This window comes from Choristoneura fumiferana, chromosome 6 (assembly GCF_025370935.1).
Source record: "Choristoneura fumiferana chromosome 6, NRCan_CFum_1, whole genome shotgun sequence".
In the NCBI taxonomy this organism is placed as follows: Eukaryota; Metazoa; Arthropoda; class Insecta; order Lepidoptera; family Tortricidae; genus Choristoneura; species Choristoneura fumiferana.
Genome location: NC_133477.1, coordinates 2,057,856 through 2,081,107, shown reverse-complemented (window position 1 = coordinate 2,081,107; position 23,252 = coordinate 2,057,856). Strand labels below are relative to the sequence as shown.

At 36.6% G+C, this 23,252-nt stretch overlaps 1 protein-coding gene across 2 annotated transcripts in view; it reads right to left on the bottom strand.

Moving 5' to 3' along the window:
• Positions 1–16,750: 16,750 nt before the first annotated feature.
• LOC141428818 (uncharacterized) overlaps positions 16,751–23,252 on the bottom strand; it is a 54,497-nt gene continuing 47,995 nt past the window's right edge. For both annotated transcript variants that reach the window (XM_074088836.1, XM_074088835.1), the window contains exons 2-7: positions 21,254–21,458; positions 19,716–19,867; positions 17,829–17,874; positions 17,676–17,753; positions 17,454–17,557; positions 16,751–17,374 (exon numbers count right to left, since the gene is read on the bottom strand). In XM_074088836.1, the coding sequence (XP_073944937.1) occupies positions 16,819–17,374; positions 17,454–17,557; positions 17,676–17,753; positions 17,829–17,874; positions 19,716–19,867; positions 21,254–21,454 (1,137 nt within the window). In that variant the 5' untranslated portion in view covers positions 21,455–21,458 and the 3' untranslated portion in view covers positions 16,751–16,818. The remainder of the gene's footprint in view (positions 17,375–17,453; positions 17,558–17,675; positions 17,754–17,828; positions 17,875–19,715; positions 19,868–21,253; positions 21,459–23,252) is intronic.

Genomic DNA, 23,252 nt, shown 5'->3' with positions numbered 1-23,252 from the left:
TTATTTGAATAGGATAGTATATCACTTACACTATCAATTACACTCACAGAAGCAGGCGCACTTAGCCACATTATGGGTCTTGTTTGGTCACCGGTGGCGAAGGAAGACAATGAGAACGACACTACATGGACCTGGGATCATATCTGTATGAAAATGTAGAAGTCAAGAGGACCACTGCCAAGATGGTATTATCATCATATCAGCCTTTAGGACATCCACTGTTGGACTTAGGCCTCCCCCATAGACCTCCATTTGCTCGTTTGTAAGCGGCCTGCATCCACCGTGAATCCGCGGCTTTAACCAGGTCATCCGTCCATCTCTTTGTAACATGTCCTACGCTGTGCTTGTCGATCCGCGGTCTCTATTCGAGAACTTATCCGTGCTATATGGCCTGCCAGGCCACTTCAATGAGCTAATTCACAGTAGCCAAACTGTAGGACATTAATATAAACTAAGAAATACAGTAGACCCTGTATTTCCAATGTCCGTTTTTCAACCGTAAGCATAAAATCTAATTCCAATAACGACTCGACCTTCTGTCAGCGTAATAAATTCGAATTAGACCTTTTCAGGCCGGCCCTTGATGGATATTTATGCTTGAAAGGTAAAAATACAAAACAGAATTACTATTTGTTTCGTCACAATTGCGACTGGCAAAAACTCTGCAGTTTCTTTTTTTCTTCTCTTAGTATATGGATAATTTATGGACATTACGTCACCCATTTAGAGGGGGGGAGACGTGTGACAAGTTGACTAAAAATGGTCAAAATTTGTGTGACGTACTTTATGGATCCAGGCACCTCAAAAGTATATCGTCTCCCTATTGGCTACTACTTTAATTTAGATAGGTAGGTAGTTACTGATGCTATGAGTTGCTTAGACGCATTAAAATAATATTAAGATTTATAACTTTTTGATAAAAATGCTATTTTAAACGCAATATTTTTTGTGTGTACCTACTGAGTGTACTTTCTAGTGAATTTACTTGCATTGTATTATTATTTAAACTTCATACTCCAGCAATGTCAAAAATCGTTCTTGGGTTTTCTCCTGCGGAGACAGTCCTGACCAGACCACCAGAATTTCACCAACAGATCATTTTATCGTCATTACACAATTTAAGTATGCTGAATTTCAGCTCAATCGAGTTTCGAGTTTTAGTGTTCTTTCACCTTAATACACGCACATTATGGTAATTATAATTAATTATAATATCGTCGACGTAGCGTGATGGTCTAGTGGAGTAGCAGGGGACTTGAAATGGTATCCAAATACCATCTAAAGATTGAGCCCGATCAAATTTAACTTATTTTTAAAAGGTTTTATTTAACTTGTAATGTATGTATATATGTATGTGCGGGTCCAATCTTGCATGTTAAATTTTACCTACTTCCTGTAGGTAGTCGGATTGACTTGAAATTTGGCATTCTTATGTAAATATTATATATTAGGTATAGGTATACTATATTATATCACGAGATCAATTCACACCAATTGACCTAGTCCCAAAGTAAGCTTAGCAAAGCTTGTGTTATGGGTACTAAGCAACGAATAAATACAATATGGTGACAATACAATAATCTGGTAATGAGATCCTGGTGATCCAACCAGAATCGTCTCTGCAGGACGGAACTCCTCAACAGTTAATGGCATCCACTTGAAATTTGGTATAGAAATGTAGTTTGGATGACAATGCAAGTACAGTCAGCAAAAAGTACAGTCAGCATAAAAGCTTGTATTAAAAATGAAATTTTTAGCAAAATACTTGTTAAGTATATTTTTCTTATGTTATTGGTAGCGAAACGCAAAATATAAGAAACAACATGATTTAGCAATAAAATAATCCCGGGTGAAACTCGGTTGCCCAGGTAGTACTCAGCTAATAAAGTAACAATAGGCTAGCGTTTCATAGCAGTAATTAGTGAGATTGGCGTTCTTTTGTTTTTGCTTTTTTCGTTGTGTGGAGTGTATATTGTACTATGTAGTAATACTTCAGTTTTTCTCATTAAAAAAATGAATCTTTCACGTGAATGCCTACTGTGTAATATTTTGGTGCAAGAAGACTTTGTTTTATTTTCAAAAGTAAGTAAATACATACCTAATACCGCATTCAGAGATTTTCTAAAAATGACCTGCTTCGACTGTGAACCGACTCAAATGTGAAAAAAATCCGCAGTTTTATAATGCCAATCGAAAAAACGGTTAAATAAATCCTCTTAAGTAACATAGTAAATTTAAATAACCCTAATAACCCTAGTGCAGGCAAGTGTGTTACATAGAATTTTGTAAAACATAGTATCATTTATTATTTTGTACTGCAAATTATTGTTTTTTTTATTATTATTATTAAATAAATTGCAGCCGCTAGTATTGAAAACATGCAGGTATTTTTATGCAACATTAAAAAAATTATGTGAGTTTTTAGAATACGGTATTTGACTATTTTGTATATGTTTTATAAATTAAAAATTCACAATGCTTGATATCGAATAGAGAATCAATTTTTAAGCTACCTTTACAAATAACAAAGTTATGAGGGTTTGAAATTCAAGATTAGACAGAGAAAGACATACTGGCATGTGACGTCACACGCCAGTACCGCCATACTTGCTGCATAGAGAAAAGCGTTTGAGAAAGAGACGGGTATATAGATTTTTCAAAAAATCACTATAAATCCAATTTTCAACCGATTTAAGTTTTCTCTTCGCTAAACATTGTCTGTATATCTATATTTTCATAATAATATTAAGATATGACAAATTCAGGAGTTGTCAAATACCGTATTCCCAAGATTATTTTAACGAAATCCGGTAATTTCAATTCAAATTGTTACTAAGGTTTCCGTAGGACTAATGGTTTTTCGGGTAAAAGCATAATATATTTTTAATCGAGGGACTAAAATAAGCCAATAACTCGAGGTAGTTCTATTTATCCGAGGGTTTATATTGACTTTTAGTCTTTTGCTCTTTGCTCGACATCATAATTTTCACTATCACTTGACAACATAGTGAGAATAATAAATTTATTTTCATCGTTTATGATTTACGCTCTACAACAATTTCAAAGTTTTCGCGGTAAGTGTTTTTTTCGAACCAGATAACAGATATAACACAATCGCATCGGTGAAATGGTCCATACACAAACTGGAATAAATATAATGGCGCCACCTTCTATGCGGAAAAAGCATAGACCAAAGACCACGTAGACTAGGAACGTAACATTTTCGTCATCTTATTTTATGCCAAAAACTAAGCAAGTACGCTGTTTGAGTTTATATAAGTCACTTCAATTAATTACTTTTACTCTCTAGGGACTAAAGTTCTCACTTTACTCCCGCCTCGTAAGGCTATATTGACCTACCTTTAGAGCATGAGAAGTGAAAAAATTATTTCAAAACACATATCAGCCGTAGTTCACGTAAATTACGATATTTAGACAGTATATATTTTTTGTAACCTGGAACCTATATCCTTTAAGAAGGTATATCGATTTATGCCGTGCCGTCACCGCCACAGCATCCATTAAACTCGTACGTGACCGATACACAGCCATTAGCACCTCGCAGAGCAATTTACACCAATATACGTACCTTTAGGACCTACAAAGGCACAGGGTAAGATGTAACTTGCGAACCGATTTCGTCTTTTACGATAAAACTTTGTAATAAAATAGAGGTGTTTTAAACGTTAGTGATTTTCTTTTTATTGCCACGAACCACATTAAATAAGATTTCATACAAAATCAAAGTTTTTAATTGTGATAATAGGCGTCGGCGTCAGCATATGCTGCTGGCGCCAGCCAATGAGGAGCGACGCCAAGCAGCGCTGTTTTTCAGCCGACACCCCTCTCAGTATCCTACAGTACTGCCAGATGCGGACTAAAAGTTAGATTTTGTATATTAACAAAAAAAATAACAATAAAACATGCAAAAGTAAAATTAAAAAGTAAAAGAGAAATAAAATATGTTAACAGGAAATTATAATGTTAACAGGAAACTAAAGTACATATGTTGTATTTTTTAAAGTATTAACCTTAGCGGTCCCCCGACACCGACGACGCTTAGATAAAAAAATATTACTAGATACTTAGGCAAAACTTGCGGGGAATCAGCATAGTCCCCGCGGGATAGGGATAAATGAATTCTTTGCAGATGAAGTCGCGGGCAACAGCTAGCTAGTGCATTATTATTTTTTACTTTTTAGTTGTCTTTTTAGCGGCGTGTTTTTTGGGCTTTTGTATTTTTATTTTTGGGGGCGTTTTTTTATATCGGGGGTTTTTAAATTTTAAATTTAAGTTTTTTTATTTCATGTGTATTAAACTGTTTTTTTTTATTGTACAAGTGTGTTGGATATCCTGGCTGCAGCATCAGCTCATCTTGTTGCCACTATTGCATTGTATGTAGAATTAAATACTAATCAAAAGGAATCAAACACGACATATCTGCTATTATTTTTTAAGAGTATACTGGTGTGCTGGATATCCTGGCTGTAGCATCAGCTCGTAGTGTTGCCACCATTCCATTCTATGTAGAATCAAATATTGATCAAAACGAATCCAAACACGACATTATGTGCTATTATTTTTTAAAGAGTGTAAGTACTAGTGTGCTGGATATCCTGGCTGCAGCATCAGCTCGTAGTGTTGCCACCATTCCATTCTATGTAGAATCAAATATTGATCAAAACGAATCCAAACACGATATATCTGCTATGGTTTTACCAAGAGTTTACCTACTAGTGTTCTGGATATCCTGGCTGCAGCATCAGGCCGAGAATTCCATAATCTTGCGTAGTTATATAGCATATATGGGTGTTTCAAGTTTTAGGTCCCAAATATGTTTGTAAGTAAAGTAAATACCCGTTATGCGTCTAAGATTCCTACCGCAGCGAGCAAAAGAGCTGATGATATTGAAACGGCTGAACCGATTTTGATAAAACATGTCTAAGAACCATTGCTAGAAAACCTGCTTTCAAATAAAAAAAAACGCATTCAAATCGGTCCACCCGTTAAGAGCTACGGTGCCACAGACAGACACACATAGCGGTCAAACTTATAACACCCCTCTTTTTGTATCAGGGGTTAAAAATGACCAAGTGCGGGTGATTCGCGTAACGAGTGTTGGTACTATTCGTGATCAAGTGCGAGTAGTTCAAAGGACTCGCATTGCTAGGCAAACTTGATACGCATTACTTCAGTGTACTACTCGTGACCACGGCCACTGTAATGTGGTCGAAACGTCGAGGTAAATATTACTCTTGTGTTAGCGTGATAGCGTCCCGTTTGTGATTTTTAATTATTGAACTCACAAGGCACTTAGGACGTTCCAAAAAAGTAAATTTAGGTAGACACAATGTTTTAGACTAATGAGGTCATTACTAATTTTATAATTTAAATTCGGGTTTTGTTCCGCATACCTTGATTTTAACACACATAAATCACATAAACCCATCTATAGCCTCCACAGTACACTAACTCAACCAGAGCTCATCTTCAGAGCAACACAAACGTTCATGCTACCAATCTAAAGCCGCGTATCCACTAGAGGCAGCCTCGGGCCGAGCGGCTGCCTCGCTCCGAGGCCGAGACGCTGCCAAAGGCACGGCTCAGACTGAGGCTCCTTTGAGCAGGGCCAAAAAACCGACAAAATATGGCTCGGCTCGCGGTGCTCGGCCTGAGGCTGCTCTAATGGATACGCGGCTTTACGATATTGAAGACGTTGAATTTTTGTTTTATTTCATTGACATACCTACCTACGCATTGATGGACCTCTGCAAAGTAACGCCTGCTTCAATAAATTCTTTAACTATACTGTTTCTCTCACTAAAGTAATTTTCACTCCAATGGCGCAGCGAACTGGTCCTATAAATAGCACAGCAAACAGTGCGATCCCGAAGGCGACGCCGCAAACAAGCAATCAGTGTAAATACTCGTTCGGACACGTCCACCGATATTTGCGGTGCATGACGTCATAACTTGATTAAATCCCTTGCTACAAATTAATACCTATATAAAAGTAGTATGTAAACTCTTTATTGTATAAAAGAAAATTAACAAAATACAATTGACAAACTAGGTAGGCAGGTAGTGTAGGTACTTTTAGAGTTCCATACATACTGGAGAAGAAATAATTTTTTGGAAAATTTTCATTTTATAAAGAAAAATTAAGCTTTTTTAGCTGACTGTACTTTTGTTGATTCTACTTGTAGTGTCACTCAAACTACATTTGCATACTAAATTTCAAGTCGATGCCATTAACCGTTGAAGAGTTCCGTCCTGTGGAGACGATCCTGACCGGACTACCAGGATGTCACTACCAGATTATTGTATTGTCACGCAATTTACATAAGTATACCGAATTTCTGGTCAATCCAACTACTGGAAGTTGGTCGAATTCAACTTCCAAGATTTGATTACAGACAGACAGACAATGACACAGGTGAAACTAAATAAAAGCTTGTAATAATGGAACTCTTATAGGATCACTTTGTAGTCCGTCTGTCTGTTTATTCTTCTGTCAAGACTCTTTTCTCAAGAACCCGTGGAGGTATCAGACTGAAATTAATATCAAAGGTAGGTTTGCTACCCCTTGAAGCAAGCCGATCAGAAGATACAGTCATTAAAAGAAGTCGTTTCCATAAAAAATGTCGTAACTGAAAAACCTATTAGATTCTTCCAGTCTTCTTGGAAACCTTAAATTTGGTGTAAAGGTAACTCTTACAGCGTAACCAATAAAGTAAGTCTAAAAACTATTTTTTTTGTCTGTCTATGACAGTAACTACAGTACCGGCCAAAAATATATATTATCACCTTTATGTTTTTATACCTAAACTTTTTTGGAGTAACCAACATTTGTTATTTTGTAGCATGTAGTATATTAACTAACAGGTTTATTACGCCATGTAATAAGTTTTCTACGAAATAATATAAACAATAAGATGTAGGCACACCATTTTTAAAAAAATTACTACAATGTAACGTTATGTAATTTAACATTACTTAGCCATAAGAAAATTAAAAGTCATCAAAGATGTACCTATTAGATATAGAGGTACTAAATATTTAGTGGCAAAGCCTTTTGCTTCGATTACAACTTAACAACGTCTAGGCATGTGGAGTCTTGAGAGAAATTTTCTATTCCTTCTGAAGTTAAACAAATTTTTGGCTTGCGTTAGTAGGTCTTTTTCCTTTTAATCGTCTCTCCAGCTCTTCCCATAACGATTCTATAATGTTAAGATCAGGTGATTAACTTGGCCATTCCATCGGAGACACGCGACGCCGCATAAACCACTCTTGTACGTTTAACTTTGTGTTTTGGATCGTTATCCTGCTGGAAAATGTAACCGCGACCGATATTTCTTTAATAATGCCTTACTTGTCTAACAAGACTTACGCACAATATTACGATCGACGACAGAAGTAGTGCAACGCGGTCGACCACTTTCTTATTGACTATATTTCGTAGTCTTTAAACGCTTATTATGCTTATAAGGCCATAGGTCAAACTAGGATACCACGCCTAAACTTTGCTTATATAACTACGGAATACTAAAACCTATCACTTGAAAGTGTAGAGGAGGTGGATAAGCCAGGTAGTTGGCGTGTGACAGGGCTCAGAAATAAAATGTGGAAAGTATCTGACACGGAGCTTTATTGACTTTGATGCTTCGGCACAGCAGATGATGATTATATTCTTATAACACGTAAAACGGAGGATTTAGAATTATATAGTAAATAATAGTACGCAGACCGGACACAGAGGTCAAGAGGTTCAGACAGAAGTGACAGATCAAAATCATGTGTTACAATATGCAAGAAAGCGAAACCAGTGATGCCATATCCTTCATGTCCAAATGTAAAGAATGACATTCACTAACAGAAAGAACGTATTTCATTTGTTACCCTTATCATCAAACTTGCCAGCAAAGGATATAAATCTGAATTCGTTGTCACCACTCGTTAGGAGAGACCTTTTTCGTCAAGTTTTAACTTTGGTCATAAAAAGTTCCCCCAAACTTTATGGCCGCGATCGAATCAGGCTGTGATTGGGCCGCAGCCGGAAATGAAGGGTCCAGTAGGGCTCAGCTGTTTAAAGTTTTATTAGGGTACTGTAAAGGATGCTAACTAGACATTTTAGTAAAGCTCTACTTTGGGGAGATCTATGTGAATGGACTTCAAACTGGCTCGTTCCAGAGGAAAGTGAGTGCCCTGCGTGTCCAGTAATAATAAAATACTAAAGATGGGATCGACATGACCTTCATTTGACTTTGAAAACTATGACGTAGACGATCCAAGTTGTACCTACCTTATTCTGTTTCTGTGAAGATTATTTATTCTGTGATTATACAAAATAATACGGGTGGACCCGCAATCTGACATTATTATGACACCTTGACTTTGGCAGTAACTAAAAGAAAAAAAATAATGCTGGTACTCAACATACGCATATACAGCTAAAATTTATGTAATAAGCATTGATGGGGCGATAGTTAACTATGACGTCATCAACCAAAATAGTTTCAATACCTAATTCATTTTAAAAATTATCTAAAGATTTATATTAAAATATAATTATCATAATTGGTTACTAATAATTGACTTTTCTATACAAAAAAGCATTGATATTTTTTTAGACAATCCTAATAGGGAATATTACTGCAATTTTCTGCCGTCAGATTGCAACACTAGCACAAAACCGTAAACAGTTTTTTTAGTATCTTAAGTGTCCGTAGGATGCCATATTATTTCAATTAAATTTTTGGAAATAGAGCTAATCGTTACTATCGATGTAAATATCATGTTGTCTTGTTACTAATAGACAAATATGTAATTTCTTTACTAAAACTCTTTGGTCATGATCCGTCATGGCGACAAAATGTAAAGAGAACTGACGTTGTCATGGCGGTTTGCGCTAGTGTCGCCCCCTGAGCAGAGTTTCGCCTAATATGCCCTATTAAGACGTACTTACCGATTTTTACCTAGTGCCATCCACGAAGACGTGTGATTTTGTCAAAATTAGACATTAATAACATTGTAATAAGAACCATGGCACGCGTCATCGTGAATGACTCTACCTATAAGTTTATACGTACTTATTTAATATACTGGTGGCTCTGTTAACCGAAGATGCTTAAGTCTGTCAAGATGGCTTAAATAACTATAACTTGAAAATCACTCCAATATTTTCGAATAAAGAATCGGCTATGAAGGTCCATGTAATTACTAGCTTGCTTAGTACCCAAGTACAAGCTTTGCTTAGTTTGGGACTAGGTGAATGAGGGCTATCGTTTTTTGTCTCACTAGATAGCGCACTGTTGCGTGAGGTTTTTAAGTGTGGCTTTCAAAGTCTGTTATTACGGGCGTGAAAACAAAGTTTAGATTAAAATCATATTTAATACACCTTAAAACCGTACCATATAAATATCGACCATACCACAGTGTTGCATAGTCCCTGTTTTGTTCGGAAAAAAGGGAGGACAAAGGTTTCCGAAAGACAAAACTGTCTCAAAACACAGACATTCATTGCCCCGGAATGCATATTTGCCATAATTAATTTCAGGTATTGCAAAGTATTCACAAAATTATTCTAATTATAAATAAACCCGCGTTGCTCACCCAAAAACTATGAGATTTGACATTTCGGAGACCTCACGCTACACTAGCGCCTCTAGTGGTGAATTCATACGCGATAGCCCTCATTGGCTCATTTAGTTATTTAACCAATCACGAGCAAACGTCAAATTGCCCTCACGACACTAACGCCATCTAGCGATATTTCGCCACTGTGAAAACCCTCATTGTCCCATGATTTTTATGATTATTATTTTGTTTATATCGATATTGATCACAAAATTTTATATCCGACCTATGTACTCGTACGAGTAGGAGAAGAAACAAACTAATCGGCATACAGAAGATAATTTTCCAAACTAAAATGTAAAGGCCATATTATTTATATATAAAAGAAAGAAGAAAGAAAGAAAGAAAATACATTTATTCACAACACAAGACACAACAATAGTATTAAGTACAAATAGACAACACGTAGGAAAGTAGGTATGTGTCATTGCGGTTGTGAATCGGACACTGGCTCAGCATAATGCTGAAGCGTTAATAATAAACACCCCAGCGCTGATTTTCAGCCAGCACCGTTGGTGACCCTAATGGACCCTAATGGTCTATAAACCTAATGGTCTTGCTAATTCTAATGAATTACCAAGATATTTTTCTAAATTCAAATGAAACGTGAGGTACCGGGTTTAGAAATAAAGCACAGTTTTAATTGAAGTCCCGTTTCAGCGTAATTTAAACAAAATAGTGAGTCTGCTGTATAATTATAGAATTAATTTCATAAAGACCGATGTTTTCTGTGTTTAATAGAGAAATATCCGGTTGTAAAAATTATACGTACCCATGAGTTATTACGGTTTTAGAATTGAGATCCAAATGGTTGACTGCTTGAAGTTGGATTGTGTTTGATATTTTTTTAAACAAAACTATGTTTTTACTTGAGATGTTTTTACAGATGCATTTTTATATTTGTAACTCTTTCACACTAAAAATAGATAATATAAAATTTTTTAAAGGAAACCGATTGCGTAAAAAATTGACTTCTACTTAGTTCGCGCAGCAAGATGGTAATAAATCATCTCAATAGGTAGGTATTATTAACTGTTATAAGCCAACACTATTTATTTAATGAGTTTAAGTTTGATTTGCATTGTCACTCGGAACTATTATTACTCATAAGTTGAGCATAATTTTCGTACTCTTTTGTTAAAACCCTTTATTTTGATGTATTTTGTCCATGGCTATATGAAGGTCTTGGGTAAATGATTCGTTGTATGCTCTTGTTGTACAATCTACTATTTTGTTTGGTATTTTGTATTCTTACCTTTTTTATTTTTTATCTGTTTTGTGTTGTGTCTTTAGCGAATCAACGGGGCAATGCGACAAGCATTTTTGGTTTCCAAAACCTAGACCGACGCAAAGGTTTTTGAGTTTAGGATTTAATGACGAAGTACGTTGCGAGTCTGGAATTTGCTTTGTTGACAAAGCCTGTTGCGGAAATCGGTTTGTTCTGATAATACCTATACAAGGTAGGCCCTGTAACAGGAGTAAAAAATTGAACCACAGCTGCCACTCTTTATCTTGAGCTAATTTTATTATAGTTTAAAGTTTAATTGGACCAGCAACGTATTGCAAAATCCGTCATTTTGTTACGTGACAGGCGATGTCATTTAGGCTATTGGATGCCGTACATTGAAAATACCATTTAATTCGTTCGGAATAAACATAATGATAAAATTACTTAATTTTTGAAAGTTGCAGAACTAAATTAGTTACATTTGAGTAGCAGAACCTGGGTTTTATACAGGGCCCATCGTATGATTAGTTCACCTGACGAAACCTGCGCTGTAGATGTGGTCTTTCTAAATTATGTTTTTTTGCTATTAAATAATTAAAGACTCAAAATCTTTTATTCGTTTGTGCCCCGAACAAACTTTTTTCATTATAAGGCTCCGTCTACACTTAAGCAGGAGTCCGGATAGCGCTCATCACCGTGCGTAATCAAGGGAATATAATACGCCGTACTGGCCTCGTTATTTACTGGTTTTGGCGCGATTCGCCGATACGGATAACTTCTAACGGAAGTCCGCGTATGGCCGCAATTATAGCGATTCTCACATACCTTATTTAATAAAAGAAACCTGAGGCCGTATTGGCTAACGTTTCCGACGCTTGCGATCGCAATCAAATGACAGATTTCGCATACAAAAACTGTCATTTGCTTGCGATCGCGAGCGTCTTACGGCCTCTGGATAACTCACGTCTTAAATCGAGTTTCGCTCGACATGTCTCGAAAATATAAAGTACTTACATAGTATATCTTAGCTGTGATAACGTACACTGAAAAAAAGATTTGCTAAAAGTAACAAAAAAAAATTTTGCTTGTAACATAACTTGAGTGACTACAAATCTAAAAGATAGGTGATGTCACAAAATCAGTTTTGCAATATTAGCATTAGTTTGGGTCCTATGGTCTGTCCAGAATTCGAGATACTAAAATGACAGTCTGAAATGTCAAACGTAAAATAATGTGGCCAGCATAAAAGGAACAGTGCTGCTCCGTGATTTCGGTTTCGTAAATAACCGATAAAATGTTTATTTTACGATAGCAAAAATAACATTAATGCATTCAATATTCTACTTTCCATTTTACTTTATCATACGATAAAGTGATGAAATCTAAGCAGAGGTAAAAATACAGTGTTCATCACTTAGTGCCAACGTAAAAATAATACAGAGGGGCTACTACAAAACTAGAAAAACGAAGTTCGTATGGCACCGTCCCTTTCACTCGCGTATTGAATGAGATAAGCGTCAGCGGGACGGCAACATACGAAGTTCGAGTTTTGCATCGAGTTTTCGAAAATCAAAGTTCGTGTCGTTCCGTCCTTCTGACACTACTATTTAATTTAATACGTAAGTGAGAGGGACGTTACGGTACGAATTCGAGGCCCTCAGATATCACACAACGTCATTGTTCATGTTTTTCGTATTCAAGTGGTATTCAACCGATTTTCGTTACTTTACTCGTATTGTCATCGGATGTGATCAGTGCGTTTTCTCGTGTTATTGTTGCTGTTGACGTTATTTGTTAAATTTGTTGAGATAGACTTTTTATTTGTTAATTTTGTTTTGTTTGGTCGTGTTTTCGTTGTTTTGTTTGATTAAACATGGACTCTGAGCAGCCAAGTACTTCGTCGCATAGACGACGCAGCGAAGAAATACTTTCGCCTCGGAAAAAACGGAAACGTCAACCTCTTAGCAAAGCCGAGAAGTGTATGGTTGTAAAACTTACTTAGAATGAAATTGAAACTTAAACATCAACATCTATAAAAAGTCAAATATCTCGAAAACGGTCGCATTTTTATTAGACCTATTTTACCTTTCTAGAATGTCCTAAGTGCCCTACATTTTAGTACATCACGGATCCGTTCATATCTTAATATTTTACGACATACATACATTGGTACCTACAAAATCTTTCGGTGATAACCGGTTGCGGCACATCACTATTTATAAGACGCAAAAAACAGGTAACACATGAAACGTCATTTTAGTATCTCGAATTCTGGGACAGACCATAATTAATTAGTAAATTTTGGTTATACGTCAAGTAGCCAAACTAGTCCAGCTATATTTTTTTTTTAGTGTACGTCCGCTTTGTCGGCACGTAAGCACACCGTCCACGTAATTATAATAAATCAAAAAAAAAAAAACAAAATCATTTATTCAGTAAATAGGCCGCAATGGGCACTTTTACACGTCATTTTTTAAAACTACCAGCGCTTTCGGAAAGACCATCATTGCCAAGAAGAATGCGCCGCAAGAAACTTGGCAGAAAGAAATGGCAGAAGTACCACTACCATGAGTTTACAGTGACCGTGTGCGTAAATGGCAGTGGCGTAAATTATTTGTAGAGGCGCTGTACAATTCTCCATGCAAATAATTTACGCCGTCGCTATCGAGTACGGTCACTGTAAACTCTTGGTAGTGGTGGCCGAGATTTACGCTATGCGCGCAAGTCTAAGCTATATAAAAGTTTGTCAAACGTAATTCCTTAAATAACTTAATGATATTATACTAAAATGAGTATGAACGTGGCGCGGAGAGTAAGACAGCTGGTGAAATTACTGGCACTTGAGGTATCCCATCTTAGGCCTCCAGGTTGGCAACGTATCTGCAATATATCTGGTGTTGCAGATGTTTATGGGCGGTAGTGATCTCTTACCATCAGGAAACCCACTTGCTCGTTTTCCATCCAGTCGAATAAAAAAAAAACAAAAAAAATATTGATTTAAAATTACTGAACTTTTAAATGGCAACGTTTTGCTACTTTTCTAAAGTCGGTAAGATTATTAGATGTTGTCGAACACGTCCGCTTCAAGTGACTCCACAACCCCGAAACGATAACCTTCAGCATTCGTGCCTAGACTCATTTAGCTTCATTTCGAGTCAAATTGCATTGTGTAGGACTACCAGGCCAATAGGCCTGGGCGTTATGGGCTATTCTAGTAAATTGAAGCGCTAAACCTAAGTCGGGGAAGCTCAGCTTTGACTCTTATATCCCAGCGTTTCAAATAATAAAGAAAACTTTCACTCTCCCGAGATTTGGTCAGTACAGATTAGTTTTTTGGAGACTTTTTGTATTTTTTAATTTCAACTCCAAATTGTGTTACTTTTACGCCCATCCCATGAAATCCAACGACTGTAGGACCTTGGATATATAAGTCTCCCTCATAGACTCCAGTTGCTTCAGTTGGTAGCATCCATTGGTGGACGCCCTGCGCTGCGCTTACCAATTTATAAATGGCCTGTCCTTAGCCACTTCCACAAGCTCCCGAGACTCGGTCCTTTACTGTCTCATTTTTTTTCATTTTCATTTATTTATTCAAGAAAGGTAACCCGAGGGAACCGCGCGCGTTAACCGAATTCACGCGGCCGAAGCCGCGGGCAAAAGCTAGTTATAATATAATATCAACATATCATTGACCGAATTCACTGCTATAAGGAATAGTTTAATTTCCATTGAAAACGTTATTTTAACTAGGTTTCAAGGGTTGTTAACCCTTACCACCTACGTGCGGTCTCTCAGACCTTAGCAGATTTAAAAATGATAAAAATTCGAAGCAATCGCGGCGCACAAACTTCTAGTGACTTTGTACCTTTTCCTGGAGGCCAATCAATGGCCGCCATGTGGTCGACAATTTTGGATGTGTATTCCTTTAAATTAAGTGAGCATAATACTGGCGACAACGGTCTCAGAGACCGCAGGTAGGTGGTTGCGTAATATTCATACGAGGTCTCCCAGACCGAACGCAGGTGGTTGTGTGTGTTTTATTTGTTAACATTTTTAATATAATTAAGAAATATAAATTTTTTTTTTTAGTAAAACATGCCTCCTAGTAACACAGTTACAAAAGGTGGTTAAAATAAGTGTCATCATTGAATGCAAGAGATTAATTTGTCTCGAATGTTCGAAAAATTATTATTGATTGCCGACAAAAATGGTTGTTTGAGGGTTTCCAATTTTATAAAAATAAAATGTTCCTGTAAAATTAAATCAGTTAAATAACTTAGTTGATCATTAAATCTGATGAAACTTTAATAATAATCTTTATATTACGTTCCTATATTTTGAGATCTCATATCCTTCGGGTAAGTAATTTTACAGTAGGGATAAGAGTAGTACTGAAATGTGTTAAGTTTATGAAAAATCTATTGATTTATTTTGTAATGTTTATTGCAAATAAATAGCATAGACTGTTAAAATTGTATTTATTACTTTTTTATTAAATTTAAACTAAATTTCTATGATTATTGCATGTCCTTTAAAACTAGAGATCTACTAGACCGCTCATAGGTGGTTGTGTTTCTGAAACAGGACGTAGGTAGTTAAGGGTTAATTTACTTTAGTAGCATTATTATAATAATATTTTTTCTTGAATTCAGTTGACGGAATGATTACAAACCGTACTCGTAAATTCTAACAAAGTGTAGGGGAGACCGAGGAGAATTGTTATAGAGGAGAGTAGACAACGTCGATTTTTTTGAACTTATTAACTGCTAGCGAGCTCGCAATAGCGCGCGTTCTTAGTTCAAGTCTAGAGCTATTTTGATAGCTAACGCGCTAATTAATAATAAGTAAATTAACGCGCTGTTGCGAGCTTGCTAGCATTAAATAAGTTCCCAAAAAATCGACGATGTCACAACTTTCCTCTGTCCCAACTCGCCCCCACCTCACACGTGTCTCCCTCAGTCCCACAGGCTCCCCTGCCTTTGTTTTTATAATATGTTCGAAATACCGAAAGATTTCACACACAATGGAAATTAGAAGCGGGAACTCCTCAACGGTATTAATGTTAATTGCATTAATTATGTCTCCTGTCACAGCGCTCGGGGGCTTTATAATTTCCTTTAAAAACTTCAAACGTATCATCACGTACGAAATTATTACTTGGTAAATTTCTTTGCTCTCTAGTCTTCGCCTGCGGCTCCACTCGCATTTCAATGTGGCATTTATTAAAATTCCAGGGATTTATTAAATAAGTACCTCACCACCTCAAAAGCTGGCAGTCTAAGACAATTCGTTTCTTGCGGATATTTTTGCCACGCTAGGTAAAACCACAAAACAGATAAGTACAGAAATCAATCTACTTACAAAGTGCTCTTGAGCAACGCACACATAGACACTGCTCACGGACACGAAATCTCGGACCGGTTGGGACCAGTGCTACACCTTTATTTACCTTTTTCGAACGAACTTACGACTTACCAGTAGTAGTGTAAAATATACTTAGTGCCTTTGCACTACTTTTAAAAGATAAAGGCAAATTCCATCATTGAAAGCTTTGGTTTCAGGTCAGACAAATACACACTTAAAACTACAATGTCCTTAATGGATGCTGCAAGTTTAAAATACCTTTTTTCCGGTCCATTGACTTGACTCGATTAATTTTATCAGACAAGTGCACTGGGTGTAAAGAGAAGAGATTGTAAAAAACGATTTTCATTAAAAAAATATTTAATTTATACTTAAAAATATCGGTGACATTCCTACTGAGACTATAAATTATCGAAGTCTTAGAACAAAATTTTAGGATATATAATTACATTAATTTTTTTACGTACAGTTTTTATCGCGAATTATAGATTAAAATATAATGATAATGAGGAATGAATTATCACTTGCATTGCAGTATTTGATCACGAAATAACTATTATCACAATTTTAAATGTATCTGTAATTCTAAATTATCTTTCATTAGAAGAATTTGCATCATTTTCATTCAAAATACCATCTAAAATGTGATCTTCTTCCTCCTTTGAAACGTCGTGATTTTCTAGAACCTCATTAATTAATTTGTCATGGCCGTCAGTTGCTTCACTTAGTTCTGCTTGACTATTTTCTTCTATTTCAGAATCTGTTTTCGAATCAAGTTCGCTGAGTTCTTCTTCTAAAGCCTCTTCTTGGCCACTCATTTCCTCTTTTTCAGAATTTTCAGTAATACCAGTATCTTCTAATTCGGAAATATCTTCTGATATACTTTCTTCTACGTTTTCTGGAATTTCTGGAAGTGTTTTAAGGCCGTTTTCTTTAACTATTGATTCCACGCCATTAGTGAGACTGGTTTTATGGTCAACTCCATTTGTCAAAGGCATTTGAGCATTGGCTATAGAGTTTTCTGGCAAGGGTTCATTTTTGGACGATGGATTTATATTTTGCTTTAACTTTTCTTTCTGAGAATTTATGTTATTGAGAACAATATCTTCTTCCTTTCGAATCATCGGCTGGGTGGGGAACTTATTACTAAAATTGAAAACGAATATTTTTGAGTAATTAATATTCATGTATAATATTTTATAGTAAGTATTTCACTAACAATTACCTGTGTTTACCTTCGTACTTGCTTGGCACCATAAAACAATTCGATTCTCGATAGATAATTCTTCTTTTGCTAACCCAAGGCCATTGCAAACTCCAATATGAGCTCTGAAAAATTAAGTTAGTAATTCGATTAATTATAATAATCAGTTCATTCAATTAGTTTGTATTGTACAAATATTTACACTAAATTTTGTAAATATTTTGATTCATTAAAATTACATACCACTTTAGCATGGACTTGTCGCTTTTTAATTTTTTCTTCTTCCAATCTCCTCTCTTCTTCACTGTCGTATCCAGTTTCCTGAAATTTAATTAAGATAATAAATGCGCAGCGTACTTAACTAATGAAAGTTTGTTTAAAATAAGAAATACTTACAATAGGATCTTCATAGCAGAAATAAGAATCTTCTTCATCTTCTGGACTGTAAAAAAAGAATATTATTTTTATGTAAAATCTTTATGAATAAATATACAGTCAATAAAATGATCATGTAAGCTCGCAATACTTTATTTTTGAGGTATAAAACTCTAATTTAACATTTTTTTAAATGGTGAACCTTACTAACAAAATTATACAACGTGTGTCACCCAAAACAAAGATGAATAGAACGTGCTGATTAGAGTATTTTTAACCTATGTACAAGGACTTATAACAAACACCACAGTATTAACGGAGAAATGCCCGATTTACGATTTAATATTTCAGAAATTAATTTTACTTCAAAAATATTGTTTTTAAATTTATTTGATCAAATAATTTACTTTATTAGGACATTTCTAAAAAAGAACTCGGGATTTCGGTGTTTGTTCAAAGGGTAGAGACACGTTTTAGGATCAAACGAAAATATATTACAAAAGTCAAGCAGTCTTCTAAACCAACATTAAAATATTCTGTTGAATACTTTGATGTCATTTCCATCTCAGAATTTTAGTTTTATAGTGATGATATAAAAGCTTTAAAGCGTGCTTGGTTAAACAACTAATTGTATTAATTTCAAACGCCTGTTATCATTCTTATCAACGCTCCTTAACGGATTATAGCGGCTTTATGAAGGATAATGCCATTTACAGGGGGATTTGGGATAAGGAAGTTGGTTTACCGCGAAGGAATACAAATTAGTGTTTTATATCAAATACCCTAGCAGTTGTGATATAGTTTGCCAATCAAACGAGTTGTTTTCAATTGAAGAGTCAAAGTGGTCGCGTTGGAAGTTCATTTCATTAACAATATCAAGGGCCTATTTCACCGCCTTTTAAATAAATTATGTATGGCAGAGATATCAGTGATGCCATCTCTGTTTGTTATGTCTGGATAAACAGAGATGGCATCACAGTAACTACGATTCTCCACACTAGTTTAAATCGCACTTTTCCGGTATATTTTTTTATTTCTACTCTCATTCTGAGGTGAAAAGGCATCCATGGGTCTGATGGAATGGTGATGATGAATGTTAGTAATGTCCTAACTGGAATTAATAAGATGAGAAGTCTTATTGGTGGTGGTCTTGCTCGCTAATCCTGCCGTGAAGCAACACTGCTTGCACTGTTGTGTTTCGGCGTGGAGAGTAAGACAGCCGGTGAAATTACTGGCACTTGAAGTATCCCATCTGAGGCCTCTAGGTTGGCAACGTGTCTGCAATACCCCTGGTGTTGCAGATGTTTATGGGCGGTGGTGATCTCTTACCATCAGGAGACCCACTTGCTCGTTTGCCATCCAGTCGAATAAAAAAAAATGTCGGCGGCCGATCGTAAAATCCGCCAGATCACGAAATTCCTAGGCATATCGTGAAATGGCGCCATTTCATGATGCGCCTAAAAGTTGGCCAGGCATATCACGATGTGCCTGAGAAACAATACGGCAGATCGATTAGAGAAACGCATTCGTCGATATTCCTAGCTCTATACCAGGCATATCGTGATATGCCGAAACAAATAAATATTTAGGTACGACGAGCTAAGCGAGGAGTGGTTAGTATGAATTGTGACCACAACGCACGAGCCGAGCGTGCCGCGGCAGCAGCCGGCGAAGTGCCAGAACCGATATGGCGGCGTTTCATGATATGCCTAGGAATTTCATGATCTGCCTAAACGTCACTAGGCAAATCGTTAAACGGTGAGTTAATGGAATGGCACCATTTCACGATATGCCAAGGAATTTACGATTTACGAAGGATTTACTATATTACGAAGGATTTTACGATCGGCCGCCGGCACATATAGTGGAGAGATTGAACACGTCCGAATATACCATATCAATACTTACGCAGTGACAGCCAGTCGGAGGTGTATACCGGACTCGATGACGATGGCATGAGCTTCCTGAATGGTTAATGTGGATGTGTCAATGTCGTTGATCCTCTTCAGTCGGTCCCCGGGCCTGATACCGGCCTTCTCCGCGCGGCTGCCTGGCTTCACCTGAAAGGCCAACGGTTTACTGATTAAATTGTAGAAATACAGGAATATAAACATTTTCGGAACGGCTGGACGTGTTTCGATAATATTTCATATATTATAGAGCTGGACGTTTGGGATAACACATAGTTTGCTTTTTATCTCGATGTTCTCACGAGATTGGGTTAAAATAGCGAATTAAATATTTGGAAATTTCAAAGGGCGTTAAGTGAAATCCCAGAACTTTCAACAACCGCGAAATAAACACACAAAAATTGCTCTTTTTAAGATATAAGATTCAAGCGAAAAATAATTCAAATATAAACTTAATTAAAGAAACAGAACCGCTAGTTCTATTCACAATTCTCCCATTTCAAGGATAAAATATAAAATGAAAACCAACTTAACAAGTTTTGGGACGAAGTGTAGTGTTCCGATGACTCCAACAGAAGAGTTACACTTGGCAACTATAATTGTCTGTTTAATTTATACTCGCAGTCAAAACAAAAGTAATTAAAACAGTGCTCTTGAAATATTGTCGATGTCAAATTTCGAGTTAAATTTTAGAGTTTTTAATAATGATAATTTTAACAAAGAAAAAAGAGATAGTTTTATTCGTGATATTACAAAGTTAAAAACGAAAACCGAATAAAAAGAAACGCAGGAACAAATTGTTACGAAATGGTCCTAACTCGGCATAATATCGGCTCTTGGCCCGTGTTGCAGCCTGATGGCCTAGCTAGCTAGCTAGCTATGCTAGCTTTTAGTCAAAAATATTTTTCCCAAATTAATTAATTTCTCAACGGTTTCATTATGGACGATTGTTTTTTTTCTGAAACTGTAATCTACTCAGGATATATTTCAGCATCATCTTGTAGAACCATTTATAGTTAGGTTAGGTTAATTTTATATTAATCCTGAAGTACAGTGTAAGTGTTTTGCAGGTGGTAGGACCTCGTGCAAGGTCCGCCCGGATTGCTACCACCATCTTGCTCGCTAATCCTGCCCTGAAGCAGCAGTGCTTGCACTGTTGTGTTTCGGCGTGGAGAGTAAGACAGCCGGTGAAATTACTGGCACTTGAGGTATCCCATCTTAGGCCTCTAGGTTGGCAACGCATCTGCAATACCCCTGGTGTTGCAGATGTTTATGGGCGGTGGTGATCTCTTACCATCAGGAGACCCACTTGCTCGTTTGCCATCCAGTCGAATAAAAAAAAAAGAAAGTACTTACAGTTTCAAAAAAGGGATGATATATCATGTAGCATTCTAACGGTGAAATTTTTTTTTTAATTCTGTCCAGTAGTTTCGAGTTTATTTGTAACAAACAGCTGATACAGATACTGATTTGAGACACGACTTTTTTTGTGTTGAAATGTCGATTAGGTATATACATGAATTTTGATAGACTTACACCAACGACCCTCAGCGGAGTCTTGTAGAAGGCTCCGCCAGCGAGGTCAAAGCCCCAGATGGCATCTTCGAAGCTGACTCTCTCGTGGATGCCTTCATTCTTGGATTGCCATCCCGGCTTCTCCACCTCCCCGGCCAGCATTGCTGCCTCCTTCGCCGAGATCTTCGTGTGCCTCATCGAAATTGCCATGTCTGGTGGCATCACACTGGTGAAAGAAAATGGCTTGATCATTATTTTATTGGCTAGCGAATTATACTAGTACATTGTTACCGTGTGCAAGCTTTTTTCGACCATAATAGTATTGTAGGTACAATTACTTATTCTGTGACCGTATCTCTGTAGTCAAAATGGCAAAAATGGAACCCTTATAGTTTCGTCCATCAGTCCGTATGTCATTGACATTATTTTACCCTATAACTACAAATTTGGACTATAGTAGCAATAGTGCATTTTTTTGTAGTCTATATTTTGTGTCGCTAGACTTAGCGATTAAGATTTGTAATTTTCCAGACATTCAGCTACATACATACCAAATTTTATCCAAATCCGTTCAGCACTTTTAGCGTGAAAGAGTGAGAAACACACGCACGCACACACTCAGAAACATTTGCAACATTATTCGTAGCATTTATAATTTTGATAAATAAATCAAAGAAAGAGAAATTCGACAAAACAAGAATTCTACGAAATAAATATCCTACGAATCGCAATTGGATCACTCCTTTTGTTCTTACGTCAGTAGGGACCTGAACACCTACAACTCTATACTTGTAGGTACTCTGCGCACAGCTCATTGCCATTGGGGCCGCTGTCAATTGTGAAGCAAATAGGTCAAGAACGCGGCGGGTAAACACGTTTTAATGAGGTTATTTCGTTACAGGAATGCGCAAAAGTGTTAAGGAAATTATAGAAATTTGTACCAATTCAAGAGTAATTAGAAAATGGGTTTTACAAGTTTCTATTTGTTTATGATTTCTTGCTGCCGTTGAAATATTCGAAGGAATTTACACCCTCTTGTGGTTATGGTCGTTGTTATTGCACAAAAAAATTAAGACGGGTCCATATCGGCTCGCATACTTAATGTAAGTCCGAATGTAATGTTTGTCAGAACGATCGTTTGTCATAACTCTTTTTTCCTGAATCCAATAATTGTTCAGAATTGTTATAAAACAAACATAACCTACCCTATACTTTTCTATAGGATAATCATTTAAAATTCTCAGAAAATTTTAAGGTTTCAGTGGGAAAAAAATTATGACAAACGATGATTCGGACAAACAAGTATGATTAGCAAAAAGTATGCAAACTGGCATTCCCGTCATCATCACATTAGCTACAAAAATGTACGCTATTGAAAGAAAAAAAAGAAAGAAATCATCACATGGCCACAAATGGTCCCAATGCAGCATGATTTCGACCTTGCATTGCAGCCGATGCTGGATGCCGTTTCAAAGCCTAGGCGAGTTGCTAATATTTACTGCTGTCTATATAACAATACTGTAGAAAATTCGAAATTGTGTGTCATAACACTTGAGCACAGACCTTATATCGAGATAGACGAAAAGAGCGCTTCAAACTGTATGAGAACCTAGAGTGTCGAATTTTTCGTACCTACGATGACGTCACGAGCGAGATTTAGTGATGGGAAATCAAGACCGCACGGTACGATTCAAAGGCGCGCGGAACGATTCCAAGGCGTGCCGCCGCGACTGGAGCGGCGGCTTTATCAAAGCGCATCGCGCATTTAGGTCGGACAAAACTTTGACCGTGGATCAAACTTTTTACACGCAAGGTAGGTAAACTCTTACCCCCTTATTCATAAAACTTAACAAGCCTATGTTAACTAACAAATGCTTTGTCCCTTTCTAACAAATACAAATGTCGAAGTGACAGATAAGGACAAACGAATTTTAGCGGCATTTTAACTAAAATAGGTTTGATTGTCGTTTATGAATAAGGGGGTTAAGGTCTATCTCGATATAAGGTCTGTGCACTTGAG